The sequence below is a fragment of the Gymnoscopelus braueri genome, assembly GCF_963280865.1.
Source record: "Gymnoscopelus braueri genome assembly, chromosome: 4".
Lineage (NCBI taxonomy): Eukaryota > Metazoa > Chordata > Actinopteri > Myctophiformes > Myctophidae > Gymnoscopelus > Gymnoscopelus braueri.
Window position 1 is genome coordinate 25,100,522 of NC_137605.1, and position 19,982 is coordinate 25,120,503.

The 19,982-nt window shown below is 40.5% G+C and overlaps 1 protein-coding gene across 1 annotated transcript; it reads right to left on the bottom strand.

Moving 5' to 3' along the window:
• Window positions 1–2,284: 2,284 nt before the first annotated feature.
• Window positions 2,285–19,359, bottom strand: sh3d21 (SH3 domain containing 21). The gene is made up of 17 exons (XM_080427068.1): window positions 19,160–19,359; window positions 18,392–18,549; window positions 18,124–18,181; window positions 17,171–17,280; window positions 16,027–16,117; window positions 15,852–15,916; window positions 15,708–15,756; window positions 14,688–14,782; window positions 13,812–13,910; window positions 13,315–13,366; window positions 8,638–8,688; window positions 8,434–8,554; window positions 6,714–6,870; window positions 5,457–5,537; window positions 4,411–4,592; window positions 2,955–3,018; window positions 2,285–2,809 (listed from the first exon to the last, which is right to left on the bottom strand). Exons 1-17 carry the CDS (start codon window positions 19,161–19,163, stop codon window positions 2,777–2,779), a joined length of 1,470 nt encoding a protein of 489 aa, XP_080283194.1. The 5' UTR covers window positions 19,164–19,359; the 3' UTR covers window positions 2,285–2,776.
• Between the last annotated feature and the right edge of the window lie 623 nt (window positions 19,360–19,982).

The following is a 19,982-nucleotide window of genomic DNA, read 5'->3' on the forward strand; positions in this document are numbered from 1 at the left end:
TCAACTAAGCATAGGGTTTTAAGTGCTTAATTGTCTCCGCCAGGCCGAAGGCATGGCGAGAGAGTATGTTTTACCCTCCGTCCGTCCGTGTGTGTGTCCGTGTGTGTGTGTGTGTGTCCGTGTGTCCTGTCTGTCCGTGTGTTAGCAGCTAATCTCCGGCACCGTTGGCCCGGTCGCTGCGAAACTGTGCACACACACTCCCTGGATGCCAATTCAGAACCTCTGCCTAAAATTTTTCACATGGGCCTGTTATAGTGCCACCTGGAGGCCGATTGTGCAAAACCCATTTCTTTACATTACTCCTACAGATTTTATCCAAACGTCATGAAAATCGGTACACAGTATCTCTATAGTCATGTGATCAACACGGATGTGTCTGATTTCCCATATTCCATCCTCATTGGCTAAGGTTTGCTTCCAAAATTTGCAGGATTGGTCCGTTTTGAACAAAATGCCTCAAATCATGAACGCAGCTTGCGATTTCACAAACACATTCCCACTAGGCCAAGGAAGAAATGCCACCCTTTTCCACATTGGCCTGTTATAGCGCAACCAGCAGGTCTAATTTTGCAAAACACATTTTTGGAACAAAATGCCTCAAATCATGAATGCAGTGTCCGATTGCCGTGAACGACCTAACAATAAATGGCACCCTTTTCACATTGGCCTATTCTAGCACCACCAGGAGGCCACAATAACGTACCTGACCTGGCGGAGACCTGTGCTCCGAGGAATGTAGTATACCAGTGTATACCAGTGTCGTGTCCGCCCTGACGTTGGGAGGTCAGGGTTCAATACCCCCGGTATCAAGTCATACCAAAGACTATAAACATGGTACCCAATGCTTCCCTGCTTGGCACACAGCAGCAAAGGTAGGATTGGGGGTAAGTCCCTGTGACATGCTAGCATCATGTCCAGGGGGTGTACTTGTACATCAAGCTGCCTAACGCTACAGACACAGGAGATAGGCTCCTTACTTATGGACTACATGGCTCAGATGAAGTAGAAATCAGGCTTTAAGCTTCCACGTTTCAGGCAAGGGCCACTCTGCTACAATAGCACACCAACCATTGAAGGTCTTGGAGGCTCCTTATCAGTGTGGCATGACATTAAATTAGAGATACGTTTTCATTTGGTCATAGGTCAACCATGCAATCTAACTTTGCATCTCCACCTATGTTCTACTAAGGCAGAAGCCAACACTACCCCCCCCCAGTTCTGTTCTCATTATTTCTAATTTTAGCTATTTCGTACAGCAATCTGACCTCTCACTTCCTACATCCTTCATTTTTTGGCTCCCTGCCCACCCATAAGAGCCAACCCACTTCTTTTAAATTCCTCCTCTGTTACAGTGCTCCGTTGTCTGCCGTCCTCCCAACAAAGAAGGCTCATTCGCCCAATAAGTCAAAAACGACAGGTTGAACTTATATAGTAAATGCATTGTAAGCAACTGTGACCATCAATGTGATTAACAACCAGTTCAAATGTAAAAATCCTTCAGGATAAAGCATGACTTTTTAATGTAACTTTCAAAAAGTGCTGAATACGCTACAATGTCAACTGACTGTATTTTCTTACTTTCATTTATTTCACCTCACTGCTCTCCAAGAGGAAATATGCCCTCCATAAGGCATAGTCCACGCAGTTTTTAAAAATAGCATGTTCCCATGGCAGTTTCAGAAGCCCCCTAACTCTAATGAGCTCCAGATGTTGTCCAGATGTGCTCTACAGCGTGCAGCGCTGGTAGGGCAAGACAGAATGTCACCAACCTTTGCACCAGCAAAGAAATCTATAGGCAACATGCTTAGGAGAATGTATGGGTCCAACATTTCTAAAATAAAAAGGCTTAAGTTTATGAAGGGCGGAATTTCTCATTAATTTCCTTCCCACATTCTCTATTTCCATCGAGGTGAGTCACTATGTTTTCAGTTTCATAATGAGTCATGTTTTTCCAGTGTCACAAGAATCCTGTTTCTTTCTACAGACTTTGGTACCTTAGGGTGTGGGTTTAAATAGGGGTTTCAGAGTTTGAAACAGCAGCGTTTTTGTGCATTAAAAATACATATTAAAGTGTAGAAAAAACATTTCCCCTATTTGCAAGTTCTCCAAGTTGACCCCCCAACTTTCTTCTGAGCTAGAGAAATTACTATCATCAATCCAGGCCAGCATCTAAAGTCAATGGCAAACAGGTTGCTTTGTCAACCATACACAAGTGTAGACAGACAATGCCCCCTAGTGGATTAATGGAACATTGCCAATAGTCTAGTGAACTTAGCAATAATACTTCAGCTATTTACATTTTAATTATAGGTAAAACATCTTGATTAGAGCCCCTAAAATCATATTTATCTATTTTATTTGAAAAAAATACATCAAAATATTTCTGCCTATGTACAATTGCATATTATATATATTATCCTTGAACCTTGGCTCCTCATATACATAACTCATCATAAAATATCATGGCATAAAAATAAGACAGAAAACACACACAATCCCTTGAATAGAAGTAGAACAAGACAAAATATACAACCCACTTAACCCCAATTATTATGACCAGCATTCAAATATGTACAACCGTATACAGTTGTTCTAATGCAGCCCTAGTTTCTGTGTCCGCAGCAGGAGGGAGGGGTCACTGTCTGCCCCCCTCCCCCAGTTGCACTCATGTCAGGAAAATGTTCTTCATAGACTCAAGAGTTGTAGATAAGCCTTCATTGCTGTTCCGAGGAGACCCAGCACCATCTCAGACAAGCAGCCACGGTGTCAGAAGGGATTAGTGTTTCGTCCTCAGACTCTCCACCTCCTCCTATGCAGGAAGGAACATTTTTATTGATAGTTAAACTACAAGACCAAACCCACAGCTTCTTGCATGCTTTGTTGTGGCAGATGAGGCAGGGCCCCAAAGCAGAAGTTGGAAAACACAAACAAAATGCCAAACACGCTTCACTGACCCTTAATGTCATCCGTTTGCTTCTCTCCTCTCTCAGTTCTTCTTTCATTTCCTGCATGTCTCGCCTGATTGGAAAGAACGAAAACAACAACAACATAAACAGTCAGCTTATAGTTATATGAGGCAGTTTTAGTCCAAATTTGTGAAAAAAAAGTGTATTTCACAATAAAATATCATTTCACGAAATAGGAAGTCATTGTGGAATGCTTCTGAAGTAGCTAATTATCTTAACTTTCATTTAAACAACCGCAGATTTATGGTGCATACTGTAGTGATAATGGTCATGAATGAAGTTATGTGGTGATGTTTATACGGAGAATAAAGCAGTGTTTCTCAACCCTTTTTGGGCCAGTGCCCCCTATCCAATATCCAGGCCCCTCAGGCCCTTTCACAGCCCTGTGAGATAATACTGACCATAATATAATACTGACTATGATACTGACCATGATACGAACATGATACTGACATGATACTGACCATGATACTGACCATGATACTGACCATGATACTACTGACATGATACTGACATGATACTGACACGATACTGACCATGATACTGATGTGATACTGGCATGATACTGGCATGATACTGACCATGACATGACACTGGCATGATACTACCATGATACTGACATGATACTGACCATGATACTGACATGATACTGACATGATACTGGCATGATACTACTGACCATGACACTGACACGATACTGACATACCTACATGATATTGACCATGATACTGAAATGATACTGACATGATACTGACATGATACTGACCATGATACTACTAACCATGATGCTGACACAATACTGACATGATACTGACATGATACTGACCATGATACTGACATGCAACACCATAGTACAACGGAGTATAAATTAGGCTTTAGTAGCCTTTCCAGCCCTGCTTCCACCTGTACCAACCCCATTCTAGCCAATCTTATGTCATCCTCCCAATAAAAAACATGCAACTACACACAATTCAGAAACCATGCATCAAGTCTAGGATGAAATTAAGAAAATGTGTACTTGAATATATTAAACTGCTGCCCCCTCCCCACGAGCACCTCAGTGCCCCCCTTTAAAAAATATTACTTCCAGGGCCCCCAAACTTCTCTGTACAGTGTACACGTCCTGGGGGGCTGTACAACCGTTGAGAAACACTAGCCTAAAGGTAAATTGAGGAGGAAAAAAAAAATGGGGAGAAAAAAAAAAATGACATGAAATGGTATTTGGAGAGTATTTAATTTCCATATGGTGACGTATTTCCTAGTTAAACAGGGTCTGGGCACGTCTCAGCCAATCACAGCAGTGGGGGCAGGTTTAAACCCCATCAGAGCTTCTCCTGTTTCTTTATATTGTGCCTTGACGATAAATAAGATAATTAATAATACATTTTAAACTCATCTGGCTCAAGATTCCAGTGGCCTCTCTTTGGAGAACAATGCTACTCACTCGTGTCGTGTCTGAAGGAGCTCCAGAGCCATTCTCAGCTCCCTGATCTCAGCCTGCAGGCTATCCAAGGAAGCCTCTTCTTTCTGGGTGGTAGCTCTTCCGTGTAGCGCTGGTCTCGTAGGCGGAGAGGTCTTGGATGGATGCTCAGGTTTAGTGAGTGAAGGCGTAACATTTTCTGCAACCTAAAATGTAAATTTAAAGGGTAAAGAATGGTAATCATTTCTCAGGCATAAAAAAATTAAACTAAACTTTTGCAATAACCTAGTTCAGAAGCACAAAATATAAACACATTAAATATATTGAACACTTATTTAATTAATATGGTGATTATTATAATGGGCTATTCTGTTGACTTAAACATTATGGGCATAATAATGTAAAATAAATATTATAAAACCATGTTAAAAGGTTTAGCTATTAAAATAAATCCAACTTGCATTTCAGCTTGCTGATTGGATATTAAAACTTTATTGGCCATTAATTGATCCATTTGAACTTCAAAGGGATTGGGAGCTGCGTTGATTGATTGTGCCATTAAGGTGTTAAACTCGTTCTAAAATAAAATAACGTAAATAAAATACAAAAAACTGCATTAGTGGACTTGTCGACTCTTTGGAGCCTTGACCATCCGGCTAACCTTCACAGAAAAGTACTATAGACATTCCCCATTTATCATTTTACTAAGTTGTGGTGTTGTTCTACTAACCTACAAACAAACATGTAACATGTAAAGCAGATTTCAGAGTTTTTTTTATTTATTCTCACAAACACTACATGTTACATTCTCCAAAACTGCATTGAAACCTCATAATTCTACACTTGTGATTAAATATCATATACTGAACAATATAATTGTTCATATTTCCAATTTAGGCTCACTGATTTCTTGAAGTTGGTTTATGCAAGACTTTTTTGACAGCATAGTTCATACAAATATGACAAATACAAATGTCCTACACCCAAGGGATGCAATTTGAATGAGATATTACAATTGCCAGTAGGATTTTTTTCCTAATAAATTGACGCAACAAAACAATGACACAAACCTTTGCCAAGACAGAAGGTTTGTCTTCCTCTGACTTTTTTGGTGATGAATCTGGCTCAGTCTGCTCGGTGCCACTTGGACTCTGTGGACAAAAAAACACCAGCCGTGAACTTAATGATGATCCCTGATACTTAAAGGATGACTTCACACAGTTTAACTCACATTCCAGGAAAATCCTGGGGCATGTAATCTAAGAAGGACCATGATGAGGACCCTGATGACACTGTGTGCTGCCACAATATCAATCGGCACCATGGACAGGATCCGCGGCTGCGGTTATTCCCCTAGTTTCCCAAAGCACTGCAGGTTTGCCTGTCACTCCCAAAGTAAAGGCTTTTCAGCACCTCATTCGTGTCCAACTCATCAATCAACTGCTTGTGGATGTGCAGGAAAAGCAGGTGGCTGAGTTGTTAAACCATTATGATAATGGTTGTTTATGACTGGATGAAAAGATTAGTCCCAAACAATAGTCATAGGCTTTACTGTAGATGTTATCGCCAACATTCTATAACTGTAATACTTGGCATAGACATTTTCCATAATTGTGATCCCCCTTTTCCAGCACTCATGGATAGGAGACAAACATAGCATTTTCATTGCTCAGACAGTCACTGCTAGATTCATCTCACCAGATAAACACGTTTGTGATGGTTATCAATACTTTTACGTTTGGATCAAATGCTGACTTGCTCTGCCTGTGAGGCTTAACTGGTTGATTGACTTGGGCCTCAAGATCACAAACAATATTGCATAAATATGACATTGCAGGAATGGACAGACCTAGATATCTGTTTGGGTAGGGTTTGCACCCCTAGGTGCATTGTTTTTAATATTCTTGATGTGAGTTCTTCATGGCTGGCGTGGGTTCACACACAGAGAACAATCTGTACTCTCGGAGTCACTGCACAAAAAGAGGCATGTTCTAGTGCTGGTGCTGTAACTCATTGGTTCCCAAACCTTTTAGCTCGAGCTCCCAAAAGAGAAATTTGATGTCTCCCCGGGTCCTAAACTAGTGAAAATAGCCGATACAAGCTTACATCGCGACGCGTTGTAAGCTTGTAGATCTGCTATTTTAAAAGTTTTTCCCCCTAAGCTAAGGATTGTATTTTATATTTTTTTCATGAAATTCTTTTGAAAAATGCTTGAAATTGGTTTAAATTCATGACAAATTGTGTTTTTGTTTGCGGCCATTTTTGAAAAAAAGAATTAAAATCAAAAAGTAGGAAATTAAAATAAAGGGATATTATACTATACTTACTGCTGGTGTAACCAGGCCAGACGGTGGTCTCCTCTGTGGAGGCTTGGCTCTGTTTGCTGTGGGATGGTTCAGCTTCTCCGTGTTCACATCCACTCCATCAAACTGGCCAGATTCATTCTCCTTTTTTGGCGAGACAGGCGCAGCATCACCATTGGTTCTGAACAAAAATACAGTCTCAGTACAGTGACAAGTCACACAGTGCAGAAAACTTGCGCTACACTGGCCTCTACAGGTAGACAACATAAACTTTTTGTGGAGCTTCCAACCTCTAGACACCGGCTGGATACACGTTTCTACCTGGCTGGTAACACTTGCTATGTATCCCATGTCTATAATGCATTACACACATACTTATAATGCATCATAATCTGCTTATAACACTGTATAATTAGTTATAAGCACTTATAAATACTCATAATTGCAGGGCACTAGCAGACTATTTGGTAACCCTGCCTATACATACCATGTTAATTCTCATAGTTGTTATAATGCACTATAAATATAATTACTGTTAAAATGCATTACACTGTGATTTATGAGTCACTTTAAGTCACTATACTATAAGTGGTCATTTGTTGCTTTAAGAAAAGTATCAAATCTATGCAAGAAGAAAACACATTACATTATTTCATTGTTCAATGGGTCATAAAAACAGACTTAACGGACTTAGTAGTGGCAAGGTTCAGAACAGTGACATTTACAGCCAAACTAACAGGAATCAGAGTCTGAACCTTGACCCCATAAATGTTGCTAAAGTAAAACACTTTGACAACTCAAACTTAAATGTAATTTGGGGAATAATATGCCTTTATATAGACAGTACAGTGGAGAGAAACAGGGGAGAGAGTCGGGGAGTGACACGCAGCAATTCCACCGCCTATAGCTCGGGAATCAAACCTGGGACACACTCTCAGGCATCAAAGCCTCGTGCAGACGTGCACGCTTTAAACACTTGGCCATCGGCGGCGCCCCACTCTCAGTATGTTTATTTAATCTTTCACAAATAATCACCCCTGAGGCGAACGCCTTGAAGTCAGCAGCCTTAGTAAATACTGCCAATGACTCCTTAAGAAGTTGGAAAATTAGCCCCTCTAAGCATTTGGAAAGAACTGTTAGAAAAGCATTTTCTCCATGAGTAGTCCTTTAAAGACGGGGCGTTTTTTTGTTTTCTCATTTGTGTGTGTGTGTGTGTGTGTGTGTGTGTGTGTGTGTGTGTGTGTGTGTGTGTGTGTGTGTGTGTGTGTGTGTGTGTGTGTGTGTGTTTGTTCAGGAAACAGGAAATGGGCTGCTCTCGTCTGTTTCAGCCTGATCTGACTCATCCTGGAGTTTCCACTGCTTCACTAAAGGTTGCCCATCCTGGCATTCACATTTAAGAGTGCCATGGAAACCTAGTGCACTGGGCCTCCCTCCCAGTGCCAGCAGACACACAAGAGGAAAGTGCTCTTGACATTTTCTACAGAGCTTCTGCCTTTATCATTCGAGGGGTTAAATGAGTAACTAGTAAAGTTTTACTTTGAGTGCCCTATTTGTCGGTCTTGATTATGGAGACTTACGCAAATATCCCAACAACAACAATCAAATAAAAGGGAATAAATTATTATTATTATTAGAAGTTTACAAATACAAAAATATGCCTTAGATTATGGCAGATTTGTAGTGCTGATGCATGGTGACTAATAACAATGACAGAGAAAATCTCAGTGATTACGGTGTCACTCACTTAGGCAGAACCTTATTTGGTTTGTCCTTTATTGGTGGAGGTGGGCCGGGCTTGTTGAGGGACGGTAGTTTGACCTTGGTTGGAGGATTGCTTCGCAGGTCCTTTCCCTCTGGTTTTTCGTCTGAAAAGCATTATTGACTATTACTATATGAGGGATATAGAGTAATAATGTCATAAATCAAATGAAAAACTCTATTATAATACCTTTTGCCTTTGGTGGGCCACCCTTTTCCATTGCAGATGCGTCTGGCTTGACTGAAAAAGAGTAGACTGTATGAGAAACTATCATAATATTGACTTTTGTTTGGGCAAATTGGGCAGGCTCTGTGAATGAGCATCACTCCTCCCTCAGTAAATCCGTTGCCATTGAGCAAGGCACTTCACTCTCAATTACTACCCTGCAGCTTCTTAGTGACAAACAGCAAAACATTTCACTAGTTTTTTTGAGTCATTTGTGTGACTGCATGATTGTACGCTGCTAAAAGAGAGCATGGGGCGTCCCCCAGGGGTCTATGCCCCATCCTTTTTTCCAAATAGCTCCAGAAACAGCCGATCTCGTGAGCTTGTAGATTGCCTATTTTTGTTGAATGTTTGCCCCAGAATAGGGACACTGGGGTTCAAATGGTTAATAAATAAAATAGAGCCCAAACAAATAGTGCATTACTCAGACTTAATTGGCTTAATTGTTTATGAATGTTGATACACTTTATCCCATTGACACCTAATAACAAATTTTTATCAAGAATGCCATGAAGTTGATATTGAAGTTGATACTTGCACATGAATCATGTACTGTATATTGTTAACTTCGATCTGACTTGTGCAAACAAAGCATGTTGTGTGCAGGAACAATACAGTTCCTTAAAGCCACATACCAAAACATCCTATTTTACAATTAGAAGAATTGTACATTTCCCCTTGTTTCACCCTTGTAAGCATTACGGTTTAATGTGGTTCACTGAGAAGTGCTTACAATCCTTGAACTGAATGCTTGAACTGCGGCATGGGAATTGGGAAGGCAATGATCTGCTCTTCAGTGGAGCAGACCAGGTCACAGCTGTATCCAATAGAACTGCAGCTAGCATTCCCATGGGTCCCAGCAAGCTTGTCTAGGACTAGGTCCCTGGCTAAAATGATAGGCTATACATTGAGAGACACCGCCCGTCAGAGGGCCTTTGACTTTAGAACACGGGAATAGATACTTGAATTATGAAGCTTCACTGAACTGAGGTAATGGAGGGAGCGATGTGCCATTATAACCTTACTCAAGTCAAGTGCTTATTTCAAATGGGCAAATCAGCTGGAGGACATTTGAGCAACCTGCCCACAAGCCTACTAGTTCAATACAAACACCAGTCTCAATACTGAAACAATATAACACAAGGTTTAGAGCAGTAAAACCTCACCATGTTCTGGTGTAATCAACAAATGAAAAGCAAAATGAGAAGCAGCCTACCTTCTCTAATCAGAGCATTATGCAATAATCCTTTTCAAGGAAAACAATCCACACTGAGCGCACTGTAGTAATTACAGTGCTGCTTCTTGGGTTGGCTGGGAAAATCTCTGTGACAGAACTCGCCTCAGTCGGCTCCCCCCCCCCGCCCCCTCTGCCCCTGGCTTCCTCCAAGACGTCTGAACGATGTCACGTGACCAACTCCACCACCATCCCCCCATTCCACCATAGTCTGAGACTTCCTGTAACATTTTGTAACTCCTACGAGTCCTGAGTGATACGGTGCGAAAAATCACTACTGGAGGAGTGGCACAGCAGAGATTTCCTTCAGTCAGCCAATGAAAAGCATGCTTTTGCACTATGCTATTTGCCACTGTATATACTGTATATATGTTGGATCGAATGTAAATATGTCTGAACTATAGCTATTTGAGTGAAAATGTCTCCTAAAGTTGTGTTTAAGTCAACACATCCGATGACCTCAATTTTGGTGGAAACACTGATGTTGACACCTCATCGAGAGGAAGATATCTAAGAAGTGAGAAAGAATGACGAACTGAAAGAAAACAGCCTGAGACAGCAGATGGGGATGAGCTGATAATGTTGAACCACATCCTGTTGTGCTCTGTTCTGCGGCTCTGACAGAGTGAAGCTCAAACCTTCACATCCTTTCCGTCTAATAGATAAGTGGTTCTCAAACTTGTTAATTCCAAGGACCCCCAGTTCGGTATGCATTACGCCACAAACCCCCATAACTCAATGAAACCCCCTCAAGAACATTTGGTTCCATCTGTGCACTCACAGACCTGTAAGGGCCCATTTGGTTCCCAACTATCAACAATTTAGCTGGGGACCCCATAGAACCCTCACAAGAACCCCTGGGGGTCCCCCAGCCCCACTTTGAGAACCTTTGGTCTAAGACAGTCGAAAAGATTCCATGTGCCTTCCAATCCATGTCGGTATTTTTCAAAGTCATCAAATCTAAGAATGCAAATGCCTTGAGCGTGTATATCACATTTGCATAAAGTACAACACATTAAAATTAAAATATGTTGTAGACTTGCAAAGCATCTGCACTTTTACCACCTAACTCAAAACAAAGTACTGTAGACGTAACAGAGACTGATGTTCAGTCAGTGTAGTGTTCAAATGACAGTTTATGAGGGAAGGAAATGACCTAATAACATCTTGTAACCAATACTGTGATTCAATCTTCTCATACTGTGATTTAAAGGGCAAGACCACTTTGGTAGAGGTTTGGGTTGTGCAGTTACCTTGCCATGATGTAACTCCAAAGGTGGACAAGAAATCTAAAATAATTGCTCCAGTGATTAGGAATTGATAATTCAAAATATCCTCCTCGTTGACTTACGTTGTACGCTGAAACAGCCCTCAAAGCTGTCTTTTAGCACGTAAACGAACGCAAACAAAGTTGATTAAGACAATATAGAACATCACCAAACCCAGTACTGTTTGTTTCTTTCATGAAAATGTTAACTTCCTGTTGATTTTGCCATTTTTATTAGGAAGAAAACCCGGACTGGATCCGTGGATCCGGATCCAGATCTTCAAATAGTAAAATCAACAGGAAGTTTAATTTTTTATAAAAACAACAAACAGTACTGGGTTTGGTGATGCTCTATATTGTCTGAATCAACTTTGTTTGTGTTCGTTTACGTGCTAACAGAGTGACTTTGAGAGCTGTTTCAGCATACAATGTAAGTCAATGAGGAGCATATTTTGATTTATCAATATCTAGGGCATTCACAGAATAGTCGAATATTCGAATATTCGAATATCAAACCGACTATTCGACTATCAAACCACTATTCGGGAAAAAAAAAAGCATTTTTTTTTTTTTTTTTTAAGATTTTTTTTTTTAGTGGCTTTTCTAGAGCAGACATGCAGCTGTGAGCTCTGGTGTGACGTCAACTCGCATTCCTTGAGTCGAGTCATCAATGCAATTGAAAAAATAAAAAATAAATTTTTATTTTTTTTAAATGTTTAATTTTTTATTTTTTTATAATCAAATCGAATAATCGAATATTCGAATACTTTTGGGTCGAATAATTCGAATACCATAAATCACTATTCGTTAATGCCCTTGACAATGGAGCAAATATTTTTGATTTCTTGTCCACCTTTGGAGTTACATCATGGCAAGGTAACTACACAACCCAAACCTCTGCCAAAGTGGTCTTTCCCTTTAACCACATTAACACTTGTGTCTATTTTGGACACATTTTCGAAAATTGATTTAGTCAAAAACTTATGCGAATCGGTACACATTATGTATGGAATCATGTGATCAAAATGTATCGGGCAAATGTTTTCCATTCTGATCCCATTCTGATTGTATTTGCTATGATTGGCTTCCACATTTTTAGAGTTTTGCAAACAATGCCACAAATCATCTTCCCCCAAATTTGAATCACATGCCCGACATTCAGGGTCACTAAACAAACAAAATATCACGGTTTGTTGCTGAAATGTGACAACCCCCCCCACCACCACCGCAACCACCAATTTAGGCATACATGGTATTGTGAGTCATTGTTTTTAAATCTTTCAAAAATAGTGAAAATAATTGTTGTACGCCAAAATATAACTATATAACTGTAGGACTTAATCAAGGGGTGTTGGCATATACATCTTAGTCAGAAACCAATAATTTAGGCTTATTCTACTGTTGCATCCTGAGGTAGCCTACTTTGGATAACAGCATGAGATAAACGTCTGAAATGTGATGCAAATTTGCACCAGCAAGGCTAATGAAAACTTTTGTCATAGCAGAGACCACAACCATACTTTCACAAATGCTATAATTCACAATTTGCCGTGATGAAAAAGTCCACATTGTGTGTTTTTCTTTAAATTAGGGCTTTGGTGAGAAATCAAGTGTTCAAGTCATTCTTTAAATCTTTTCCAAGACCACAGTACAATGTTAATGTTTCATGAACACAAAAGACTGGACTTTCCCATTCAATAAATCTTGCAACGGCGACCCACACAGATTCGTGCCATATTACAAATACACAATATTTGACACTGATCAGGATTGCCACCTCCCCTAAACCACACATGCCGCGTGGAACAGTAACACCACTAAAACACGATACTACTAATTATCAGTCTATGACAGTCCAAAATCATCCACACTGTGCCACTACAGTATTAAGTTATCTTCCCATAGAGCCATATCCAACTCAGTTAAGCACATGAAACCTAACATCCCAATCCTGGGCATGTCATGACTGATAGGCGAAAATAGGCAAACATTCGACGAAAATAGCAGATCGGCTGTTTTTGCTATTTGACGTACATCGTTTACAGGGTTAAAACCTTTAAATCAGGTACCAATCCACTATCAAACAGCACCACAGATCTTGGTGCACTGTTCTGTTCTGCTGAAGATACTGTTCTCTTACCTGAGCGTCTCTCTGAGCCCCGGCGAGCAGGCGGTTGGCTCGTCGTCCCAGACTGCAGGAGGACAAGGAGCAACAGTCAGTTAGAGCACATGTTGGCAAATATGTGTCCCTGGCTGGTACTCCAGACATTGCTATGCTATACACCCTTTCCACTCAGGAAGTTTTCAGTGAGTAACTCCAAAACAGAGGACATTGAAGACAACCCTGAGTCATGGCCCGTTATAGAAGCAATAACATTACATTTGAGGAACTGAAAAAAATGGGGAAAAAGCTAAACTTGCCAAAGGAGACAGGGAAGTCTTATGTCAGCCAACTACAGATAAAGGGGCTTTGTGTTTTGACCTATTAAGTAAAAAAAAGTATAGCCAATATCAATTACTTTAAGACGTGTCCACAGTCTCATGGCAGCTCAGTGCATTTACCAAACCCCAGTGGAATGTGGGGAAGTTCCAGCTTACAGGGATACGGCCAGGCTGTTCTTGAGAACGTCAACTCACTTGCAGATCCGTTGGTGGGATCACCATGACGAAGTTGTCGGGGAAGAAACCACGTCGCCCGTTGACCTCTCCCTCCCACCAGCCTTCATCTTCTGTTTCCTTCAGAAGAAGATTAAAACTAAATTAGAACCTCAAAGACTGCACTGCAATGTCCATTGGGAACTTAAATGGCTGTATACAGTAAGGGGTTATGAAAGGGTCAGACAAAGCATTGCTGCCTGGCCCAGAGGGATGAATATCATTTAATCTTAAAAAGGGAAAGTATTTGTTTTCCCATGGTGCCATACTATAATCATATCATGCAAAAAAAGGATGAGATCAAGGCACTCTTGTGGAAAAGTTAAAAAGCCTAATGCATAACAAGAATAAAAAATACACCTACGCGTTGCAGCAACAATGCCTTCATCAGGGTGACACCAGTCACCCTGATGAAGGCATTGATGAAGGCATTGTTGCCGCTTCAGTTTGTCAGCCAGTTGTACCAAAGAGCACCTTGTTGGGGATTTTTACTCCAGCCAAACAGATGCGCTCCTTTCTCTCTTTTTTCTATAATCATATGAACTGGAAAGGGAATATGTCTATATATCTGTAAGGCCGTGGCAAATCATGTTGTGGATTGTGGCACATATTTTTCAAAGGTTACTCACAAAGTGACTCAACAAGTTTAGTTGGTTGAAATATATACTCTATTTTCAGGACAGACTTGTCATTAGTACTTTGAGAAAGGTAACCTGTGGGTTTGTTTGGCCTTAGGGTGGTGAAGATGAGATGGACTTCTCAAGCATTCAACAGCATGACATCATAGTAGCTAATAACAGGAAACATGGGACAGGAAACATATACGGCACAATAAATGAACATGATCAAGACCCAAACCTGGCTGATTATTGAAACAATGTCTCCTTTCCTCAGATTCAGCTCATCTTCTGTGCAGGCTGTGTAGTCAAACATGGCTTGGCAACATTCTGACACTACAGTGGGAGGAAATTAACGGGAAGAAAGACACATTTAGTAATTACACAATCGTCCCTGGAATAAACAGTTTAAGCAATAATGGTATGAATAATGGTATGACTAACTAATTATCATTATCATCATAACATTACAATGGAAGTATGACCTACATGCAACCGTTGTGCACTGATATGGAAGCCAGGAAGTATTCACAGCAGTGACTGAAAGCCCTTATCACAAAAAGGGTGTGCTGAGAAAGATTGTAAAAAGAAATATTCTGCTCCACTATGTTGTCAATCTTACCTAACTTGACTATTTGGCTGGACCGCACCCACTGAGTTTTTTAGGTTAGGGGACAGGAATATCTACTTGTCTCTTGCCAATAATGAGTCTATTGTGTACTGTAAACTAATTGCTAGTGCTGTCCTAAAAATAGACTCCGGCTCCTATTAAAACAGCACATAGAGTTCATGAAAAAGGGATTTAATGGCAGTACTGAATTTGCTTCCTCGATTGCTTCTTTGATTCAAGGATACTGGTACAAGGAAGTCTTTGTGGTATGTGTATAACTAGAAAGGTGGGCTCAGTAGAGCGCAAATGGCAGAGGCCAGGAGGCATGCCATAATAATAGCCTAACCTACATCATTTGATTGCCAGTTGCACATAATCTCTACCATCCTTCTCCCTCTCTCTCATACACATTAATTGTCTACCTCGCTCCATTGTTCTCTTTGATTTGACGATCGTGAGTTAAAACAGCTTGGACTGAGTTTGATCATGTGTGCAGACATTTTAAGATTAGCTACGGACAGACAGATAGACAGACGGACAGACAAACGCGCGTTTGCACGTACGTACGCACGCGCACACACACACACAGGCCAAAGCACAATGTCCTGGCACAGATAATCAGAATGCAGGAACAGAATATTTTGAGCATACCATTGCACTTGTCTTTGTTCCTCACAATGGTTCCTTGCGGTTGCTTTGTCTGGACGAAAACAAAATATAATCGCAGAAATATTCAATCAAATGACCGCAGACTATTTTTCCAGACAAACTACAACATTTGTCTGAATGCCTTACCTCCTTTCTGAATACTGCATCTGCCAGTTTGGGTCTTGTCTTACCACTCTTACCCTCGTTGGTTTCTGTTAAATATAACAAACAGTTAAATAGTTGAGTGCTGTTCTATCAATGTATGTCCAGGTTCTTTACAACCAAGGAAAATGGTTAACTCTGTGTCTCAGTATTTACTCACCTTTGGGAATGACAAATATTTCTTTGACGAAATTTGAAGGAAATGCTCCCACTTTGCCCCCTTTTATCCCCATCCACCATCCATCTTCAATCTATCCAAAAGAAGAAAATAAATAGTGATGTTGGGATTACATGAGATGGAAAAGGGTGCAATGGTGTTGAGCCTAATTTATATTTTGTCATACAACTGTGTCACTCGCTAAAAAGAAAAGATTTTCAACTGAATAGTCACGTTTTTCAGCTGAGTTAGCCCTTAAGTGTGGTACTTCAGCTCATCAGTGTTTACCATTTAAACCCTAAAGACTCTGCAAATACATCTTTGCACAACTGTACTAAATGCCAGTACGATAAGAATAACATTCACAAAGTAGTGACCCCATGGTATAAAAGGAGTAGTTCACCCCCAAAAAAAAGAAAAAATCTATCAATTACACACCACATGAAGCATTGAATTAATGGATTGTTTCCGGTAGGAGACACAAACAGTTTACTTTGTGTCTCCTACCGGATACATTATTAGCATCTTTCCGCCGGTAATCTAATTTTTTTCCCCCATGAATTCAAGGCGTCATGTGGTGTGCTTCATGTGGTGTGCAATTGATAGAAAATAAGTCACTTTTTGGGTGAACTACTCCTATAAAACCCATTTTGGGGCGGGAACCCCTATTTGTAACTATACCTTTCAGGACGGGAACCCCTTTTGGGGTTCTTGAAGCTATGTACAGTATATAGCAACATACATTTGTTGTAATTTTTTGAATAAATATCTGAAGTTTTTGAGAAAACTTAGGTCAGGATTTAGAAGCCATTTTTAGAATCGGCCTCAGGTCTAAATGGGTTAAGGTTATTTCGGTTGCTTGATGTCACAGACATTCAGGGAAATCTTATGAACAAGTTGGACCACTTCTCGTGAATCACAGTGTAGCCGGAATGTGTGTGAGGAACACGCTTTGTCAGCCTGGCAGGCACATAAAAGAAATGTCAAGCACCCTAACCAAACAACACGATGGTGTACATTATGGAGCTCATGGAACTCCTTTGCTGTCTGGCTGTTTGACTATAAGAACTGGTAGAAAGCATTGACCTGGATATTGTAAATACTAATATTGAGGTTAACAGTGTCAACGACGTGAGCAGCACTCTACCTCTCTCAGGATCTCAACGGTCTCTCCGGCAATCAGCTCCAGTTCGTCGGGACTCAAGGGGGTGTAGGCAAACGCAACCTCACATTTCCTCTTCAGCTTCATCATCTTCGCTGTACAGACAAAGCATCACCAGTCACATACATTCACAGATCGCTATTCAAAGCCAAAAACATTTCAAATCTTAACGTGGAAGAAAGATAACATTAATGCAATGCATTTAACCAGCTGGAAGGCAGCAGTAAGCTATAGTCTCAACAGGAAAGCTCTCTAAGACGGCAAAGCGCTGGAAGTTCCTTTATGTTTGAAGCACATCTAATCCCTCAAAGGGACCAGCTAGGGTTGTTTTTATCTGGTCCATTTTCATACGTTGTAATTAAGCTTAGTGCGGAAAGGATGTGGTCAAGATATATATTTACATTGAGCCTGTGATTGCTTGTTACACTGTCTGGCTGACAAAATGTATCATGATGATGACCACAATCTTAGATATTTCTCCTTTTTGTGTGCCATAAACAAGATTCATATTTGACAGACATCAGCAGAAAATTTGCAGACATGGGCAAGTAGCATTTGTGAAATACTTGTTTCAGTTTACTTGGGAGCTACTAGATGGTGGGTTGCAACATACAGTACAGTAAGAATGACAATGAGAAATTTAGTAAGAGATCTTTCTCTGTAAGGCACATTTGACACTTTGACACTTAAATCAGAACTACACAGCAAAATCCTGTGTTTAACTCTGAATTGAACTGGTATAAATGTAGTACCATGCACGTTCAAACAGATGTTAAGAAGTATTTGCAAATATGGCTTGTATGGCTATTTGGCTTCTGCTTTGCAACTGAAGGATTTTTTTCTCCCAGTTCAAAATACATCATTGTGATGAACTATAAATTAGTCTTAAGAAGGTTGTGGAACACCATAAACATTGCTGAGGTCAGAAAACAACATACATTTTCTTATGCTTCTTGGTTCCGGTTTGTTGTCCCTTATCAAGTACACTGGTATTTCCTGTGAAGAAAGCCAGGGCAAAGCATTTTAGAGGCACAAACACACAGTAAGAAAAGTCAACAATGAGAACATGTACAATCACCTCCTTTGATAAAAGCCAAAGCAAACCATTTTACTACTAAACACACATGATGTGCATGGTTGTTGTACGAATAGACACATGCACACCAAGCTGTGATACTGGCAAGTGGAACAATGGGACCAACAGACCTTGACAAAGTTGACAGGGAAGATGCCTCTCTTGCCCCTCAGCTCGCCCTCCAGCCATCCTTCCTCGCTAGCCGAGGTAACATTTGTCACAATGTCTCCTGTCCTCACTGTCATCTCGTCTCTCATGGTGCCATCAAAGTCAATCAGCACCAGCACCTCTGAGGGATTCATTGATACATGCAGGCATTACCATATCATTTAAGTGTATTTGCTTTTAAGTGCTGTTATCTCGATTAATTAAAGTGATTATAGCCTTGATAAGTTCAACAGGTTGTGTGATGGTGTTGCCAGTGGAGAGATTTAAGTAGTTTAGAGCAGTAAGGGAGTTGAGAGTCAAAGCCGGTGTTGCCGGTGAAGGACAGTGCTTTGACTCCCTGCTTGTCTGAACATACTCTTTTACACTCAAGACTCAACTTGATAGACTTAATGACACTGAGGTAACAATACCACCACAGTTAAGGTGAAATAAATTGTGAGTATGTACTACTACTCATTAATACATTAAGAAAATAATAAGCACTCAGAAAAAATATTGACTGGTACACTGGGTAGTTACAGTGGGTATGTGGGGACAAACAACTGTTAAACTTATAGCACAAATAAAATTAAAATAAACAGTCTTTGCAAAGGCAAGGTCTATCTACAGTATAACCTATATGCCTTGAACCTGGAAATTAGCATTAAAAGCTGCAGCTCCTTGCATAAATTTGACACGAAAAAAAGAAACATTCCTTAAGAAGTCAGTTTCTGAAAGAATCACTGACTTACCCATGGCTCCTTGTAATCCTTGTAAAACTATTCTCTGCAGATATGTGTAATCCTCTTCTTCACAGTGCAGACAAAGAGCTCTTAATTAAGGAGAACTGAAAGTAAAGTAGCGTTGTCTAAGACTTTACAGATATGGCAGCCAAGGCCCTTCTTCCTACTTGTCAAACATTAACATTGAGCAACTTTTCCTGCAGCGAGTCATGGCAAGTCACAAGCACGGAGTAGGATGGGTTAATGAGAAGTAGGCAGACACATTGAGTAAGACGAGACGTGAGAGAAAACAGGTGAGACAGGTTTCTAATGGAAGGAGAGAGAGAGCTCATGATATGGTTGAAGTGAACCAAAACATGTGTGTGTGTGTGTGTGTGTGTGTGTGTGTGTGTGTGTGTGTGTGTGTGTGTGTGTGTGTGTGTGTGTGTGTGTGTGTGTGTGTGTGTGTGTGTGTGTGTGTGTGCGCGTGCGTGCGTGCGTGCGTGTGCGTGTGGGGGTGTGTGAATGGAGGGCCAGCGCTCCACAAAGGGTTAATCCTGACCTGCTACGCAAATAATTTTACTGATAAAAGGGTTTAAAAGTGTTTTGATTGTCAGCTAAATGGGTTGTCGGCATATACAGTAAGTGATATTACACTTGTATATCTGTTCTTGAGATAATTGTTTATTCCCCCAAATCCCGAAGGCTAATTTGACCTTTGGGATACACAAGTAAGTCAGTGTGTCCAAAAACATAGTTACTGCACTTTGGCTTTGTAGGGCAGCGTTCTCTCTTGGTGCACACGCACACACCCACTTGTGAAGAATATGGTGAAAGAAGACTCAACTCACCA